The following is a 6,000-nucleotide window of genomic DNA, read 5'->3' as shown; positions in this document are numbered from 1 at the left end:
GGCATGTTGTCTTCACACCTTGGAGCACTGGGTTGAAGTTTGGTCCCTTTTTTCCTGTGGAGATATAAACAATACTGTGACTATTCTTTTCAATCACAGGGCTGCTTAATTCTTGGTAATCCCCATCAGACTTTCTCGTGTTCTCTCCTTGGAAGGAAATTAATATCTTTGTTGTTCTAAAAAAAGCGTATACTGTATACTTGAAATGGAGTGTGTTAAGGCTTCCATGTTGAATACAGACATGAAAGAAATGGATACAAATATTACTGAGATACTGAAATCAACCATGTAGATCCAATTCAAGATCTGCTGGATCCTTTACTATATCAGTATTCACTTCCTGCAAGTTATATAGTGTTTCTCCTAGACCCCCAGGGAGTTACTGTTTTTCATCAGGTAGAGCACTTAACCTGTCTTTTCTTTAACCCCACCTTATGTCTCCGAAAGTCTGCTTAATTTTCTCATTGGTTAGCTAGTTGTATTTCCACAAGCTATTGAGAATCCTACATGAACCTTTTATAAAATATGCATATTATTTGTTATTTCTTTGTTTCAGTGATGCACTTTAGTGTTTTACAGTAATCCAAATTTATCTTAAAATAAAGAATGACAATAATTTCCCATTGTAAACCCATTGCCATCAAGTTGATTCCTGCTCTTAGTGGCCTTGTAGGACAGTGTAGAAACGCCCCATAGGCTTTCTGAAGCTGTAAATCTTTACGGACACAGAAAGCCTCCTCTTTTCCCCCACAGAATGGCTGTTGGTTCAAATCACGTTATCAGCCAAGTACAGTGACACCTTACTTGTCAAATGGCTCCAAGTGCAAACATTGCACCACGCGAACGGCAAAGTTCGAACAAAAAAAAATCAGCGCAGTGTTCATACCTTTACTAGATAGTCGAATCAAAAATCCTACCTGAAAAATGTGTACCACCGAGAGTGAGTCACGTGCCACATGTGGCCAGCCACCCAAGGATGCCGCCTCACTGCCAGCGCCGCTCTGGCTCAGACAGTAATACAGTGCTGCTTGTTACTGAGTTACGGCATTCATCACTGTCCTCTTTGGGGCACTTTATTTGTATAAAATGTCATAATCTAATCGCAGCTCCAAAGAAAGTTCGTGATAGCAGCAGCAAAGCCAACAGGAAAACCACCAAAAAAGTTAAAGAAATCAATGCGAAATTTGAATTGCGGCATCGCTTGTCTGATTTGGTGGGTGAATACACACGAGGAAACAATGTGATTAAAGCGGCTAATCCAGTGAAAAGTGTGGAGTCATTAGGTGTGAAACAATGCACGCAGACCATCAGCGAGGTCGGAACGGCTCTGGTAGTTTGGGTAAAGCAGAAACGACTCTGGTGATAGTGGATCCCGACCAGATGTGGGAGAAGGTGAAAAGCTCTGTAGTAATTTAAATAAATGGATTTATAAGTATAATTTTGGAAAAAATGGATTTACAAGTATAATTTTGGGGCCTCAGGACCAGTTATTTGGTTGTCCATTATTTCTTATGAAAATGCATTCAGTTCTCAAACTTTTTGGTGTTCAAACATGAATTTGGTACAAATTGAGTTCACTGTACTTAACTGTGCCACCAGGGCTACTTTATTTTCTGTGTAGAGAATGGTTTTCAGCTTTGACCATTTACTAATAATCATTCATTTTTTATAATAGAATGCTGAGAGTAGTAAGTAGCACTTAGAAGTGCAAATGTGGTTGTTTTCATGATTATTTGCAAGATTGCAATACTGCTCGTGGGGTTAGGAAGTAGAAGCAAAGCTTAGCTGAAGTTCTTTGGTGCTTAATGAATGAATTGTTTTTTGTTTTCCCCTGCAGGTGAAAAAGGTGTAAAGGTTGAACTCAATAAACCTTCTGATTCAATCAGTAAATACGTTTTATAGAGCCTTTGATCCAGCAATGCCCCACTTCACCTACAATAATTGTTGATGCTATTTGTTAACTTGTGAATACAAATAAATGGATTAAAGAAAAACAGAAAACCGGTTGGCATTTCAATACAGAAAAAGAAACAACTTTTATTTGTGTTGCATCAAAAAGAAGACGTTGGCTGCTGTGGCTTTGTACTGCACGACTGACTCCAAATCTCTGATTGCCTATGGAAAGAGTATAAACTACCAATTGAAAGTGATACTTTCATCTGGACATGAAATAAGTGCCCTGCGTAGAAGTATTTCCACTCTTATATTTCGCCAGATCTGACATATAGCTGAATTAATTTCATCTCTTCCTTTTTTTACATAGTCAAGTCTAAATTTTGGGTAATTTTTGTATGATCAGGTACAATTTATCAAAAAGCAATTGAAAAAAATTACAGTATTATTTCCCAAAATAGCATTGGTCTATTTTTGTAAACTTCATATTAAAATTTGCCCTCATACACTTCTTATAATGGTTGTTGCCAGTGACTTATTTTCTTTATACATAAAGCAAGAAAAGGAGCACTTCACCGACTGTGCACGCAGGTTGATTTGTAGTCTTATCTTACATTAATTTGGGCTCTCAAGGATGGCTTTTGGGGGGGCATTGTTATAATGAAACGTAATGGTAAAGATCAACATTTACTACCAATAACATTTAGCTTGTGTTTAAAAGAAATTATAGTTTATCTTAAGTTAAAGATTAAAAACAATTTTTAAGTGACTGGCATTAAATGAACTTGAAGTTAGTCTTAGAGTCAAGTTCCTAAGAATAAAGGGCTTTCTTATACTTTCAGGTATATCCTACAGATGTAGGAGCTAATGTTCTTTTTTCTAAATAAAACTTAACCCTTTTGCTTCCCTCCAAGTTGCTTTTTCTTCCAAATTTGCTATTGCTTTCTTTCTTAATATGATGACCCAGCTGATCTACTGATCAGAACCCTGTTTCTATTGAATAGTCTCAAGGGGAGATTCCATGTGCATTGAAACTGAAATGTGTTCTGTAGACTTGGTTTAACTCACTCCTCAGACTGCTCTTGAGGCAGCCCCCTCGGGTGAATGCTGGCCTTTCATCAGCATTAAAATATGTACATTTAGTTATTAAAAAAAATCAAAAAAGAAACACCAGATAATTTTATTTTTGTCTATTAAGGGTTTTCTTTTATACTTTTCGTAAGAAGGAATATTAAAAAATCTCTAGCATTCCCAGACTTCTGTTTTGAAATTGGGTTGGTTGTTTTTTATTTCAATTTCCTAAGCTCGTTAGCAAAGCCAAATTGTTCATATTTACCAAAATATGACAATACCATATTTTACATGAATTATGTATATAAGACCTTACCCACATGAGTTTTCTATTTCTGTCCTTGATCATTTTTGCCAAAATAATGTGACTGTACAGATATATTTCTGTATATTTCAATTTACAGTTTTAGCACCTGTATAGTTTGTAATCAGTTAAGAGACCTTTTCTATGGAAAGCTCAGTAATTTTTATTAAAAGATTGCTATTGTTCATGTAAAACATGAAAAAAAATGTTTTGTGAAACTGATTGGGTAGACTTAGGATAGGATTAAATTGTCAGTATTGTGATCCCACTTTATTATATGAACTTGCAGGAGAAAATTATAGTCAACTGTTGTTTTCCTTGCCTGCATTCATTGTGCTCCACTCCTTCTTCGCTCCAGAGGATACCACTGAACCATCTCTGCAGTAAGTGCCTCTTTCCAGCCTGGTCCCAGAAGTGGAAGTTGTTTTTGTATCTGGTCAGCAAAGTGCAGTGCATAGCCTTAGGCCACAACTTGAAGTGCTGCCATTGTTAGAATTAGGAGAAATTGCATTACGTTGATAGCAGGTTTGTTTGATCTAAAAGTTGAACAGCAACAGCCTTTTAATTTGGAAGTCCCCGTTTTATTCAGATGTGTACTTCTGCAGTAGTGCATGTTATCAGATTCTACTGTCTGTGGGTTATGCTTGCCAGACAGGTCTAAAATGGTGTACTTTAACATTTTTTTAATTTTTAAAAGTAAATTAAAAAAATGTTTAAATATACAATTTTTTAGAAATCATTATGAATAGGTCATAAAATGAGAGTAGACATTTCTTTAATATCCATGGAAAACATTAATCTCATGTTAGTGTGACTGTTACTTTGTCCCAAGGCAGGACTCTATTTAAATAAAAATTTAAACTTCTTGTGGCCTATATGTGTTAAATCCTGGTTAAAGACAAAGCTTCATGATGCTGTTTATATTCAACACATTAACTAACTATAAAACGCATACCTTTATTCATAGTGGGAGAAGAATTTCAGGACTCTCACACAGATAGCTTAAAGTTATAACATTTGAAAAACTGTTTCATTATGAAACAGCTTTCAAATTTCTTGTAAAGACAATCTAATTAAAAAGATGTCTAAATGTTCCTGAAAACATATAATTGTTACTTCCAGTTGCATTTTCTTTATCAGATGATTAGCTTTCTTAGCAGGCCCTTTTACCAGATAATGTGCTTTTCTACCACCATCTCTAGTGTAGTGTAGGGCACCAGGTGTTATTTTTTGTAAGTGATAATGAGGGGAAGAGACCAAAAAAATATCATAGCTCTCCAACAACTTTAGCAACATCCTGGGGGCAGCTAGACGGTCTCTGAGTGGCGTTCCCAACATTTGGATCCTGGCCTCGTGCTTTGATTTTAACAGTCACTTTAATATTCACAGATGTTGAGTATATCTATATCACTTCTCTGCTGTGAAAGGAGGCAATCGGCATACAACAAAGTATTATATTCCTACAGTGCACTACAAAATCACTCTTTTATAAATCAGACATACAAAGCAAGCAGAACTTGTTTTATCATCATTTATAATTAAAACAGGATACTTGATTAAGTTCACATAGCTATTTTTGTTTGAATAAAAGTTATACACATATGTAACTAAATTAATTTGTTTGATAGGGTTGGTTAAGTAAGAACACTGCACAAAATTCGTGAGAAAGTGGAATTTAAACTGAAGTTTTTCCACAAACTCTTTGAAGCCCCCTTGTTTTTCTGAGAAGACATATTTGAACGTTAAGTGGTTCATTGAGTATTTAACCTCATTAGATAGAGCTAATATATTGTCAGACTTGATTTGGGGGGGAGGGGGTATTGTTATGTGCCATCAAATCAAAGTGCCCCTGCAACAAAACACTGCCCAGTCCTGCACCATCTTCAGTAATCATTTTGTCTGTGCCCATTACTGTAGCCACTGTGCCAAATGATCTTGTTAGGGGTCTCTCTTTTTTTACCGATCTTCTACACAACCAATGTTGTTGACCTTCTCCAAGGATCCCTCCCTCCTAATTAGCATGTCCAGACTAGGCAAGGTAAAGTCTCAGCATCCTCACTTCTTAGGAACGTTTTAACTGTACTTTCAACACAGCTTTGTTGGTTCTTCATAATAGTGTTTAATTTCCTTTGCCAGTACCACAACTCAGCCATCAGTTCTTTAGTTTTAGTTTTCAAAGTGACAGCTTTACTTATTTAAAACTTCTAAGCAAATTTTAAAATAATTTTATTAGGGGCTCATACAACTCATCACAATCCGTACATACGGCATTTGTGTCCAGCACATTAGTACATATGTTGACTTCATTATTCTCACACCTGCTTTCCACTTGAGCCCTTGGTGTCAGCTCCTCATTCCCCCCTCCCTCCTCGTCCCCCCCCAAACCCTTGATAACTTATAAATTATCATTTTATCATATCTTACACCATCCGACGTCTACCTCATCCACTTCTCCGCTGTCCATCTCCCAGGGAGGAGGCCATATGTAGAACTTGTAATCTGTTCCCCCTTTCTCCCTCACCTTCCCTCCACCCTCCCAATATTGCCACTCTCTCCACTGGTCCTGGGGGGTTCATCTGTCCTGGGTTCACTGTATTTCCAGTTCCTATCTGTGCCAGTGTACATCCTCCAGTGCAGCCAGATATTTAAGGTAGAATTGGGATCATGGTAGTGGGGGGAGGAAGCATTTAAGAACTAGAGGGAAATTGCATATTTCATCGTTGCTAAACTGC

At 36.9% G+C, this 6,000-nt stretch overlaps 1 protein-coding gene across 1 annotated transcript in view; it reads left to right on the top strand.

Annotated features, from left to right (window-relative positions):
* EGLN1 (egl-9 family hypoxia inducible factor 1) overlaps positions 1 to 4,134 on the top strand; it is a 69,615-nt gene extending 65,481 nt beyond the window's left edge. The window contains exon 5 of the mRNA XM_030887747.2: positions 1,838 to 4,134. Coding sequence (XP_030743607.1) covers positions 1,838 to 1,902 — 65 coding nt within the window. The 3' untranslated portion in view covers positions 1,903 to 4,134. The remainder of the gene's footprint in view (positions 1 to 1,837) is intronic.
* The last annotated feature ends 1,866 nt before the right edge of the window (positions 4,135 to 6,000 follow it).

Source organism: Echinops telfairi, unplaced genomic scaffold (assembly GCF_000313985.2).
Source record: "Echinops telfairi isolate 266 unplaced genomic scaffold, ASM31398v2 ScPeMD7_7424;HRSCAF=8462, whole genome shotgun sequence".
Classification (NCBI taxonomy): Eukaryota; Metazoa; Chordata; class Mammalia; order Afrosoricida; family Tenrecidae; genus Echinops; species Echinops telfairi.
This window is presented reverse-complemented; position numbering and strand designations above follow the sequence as displayed.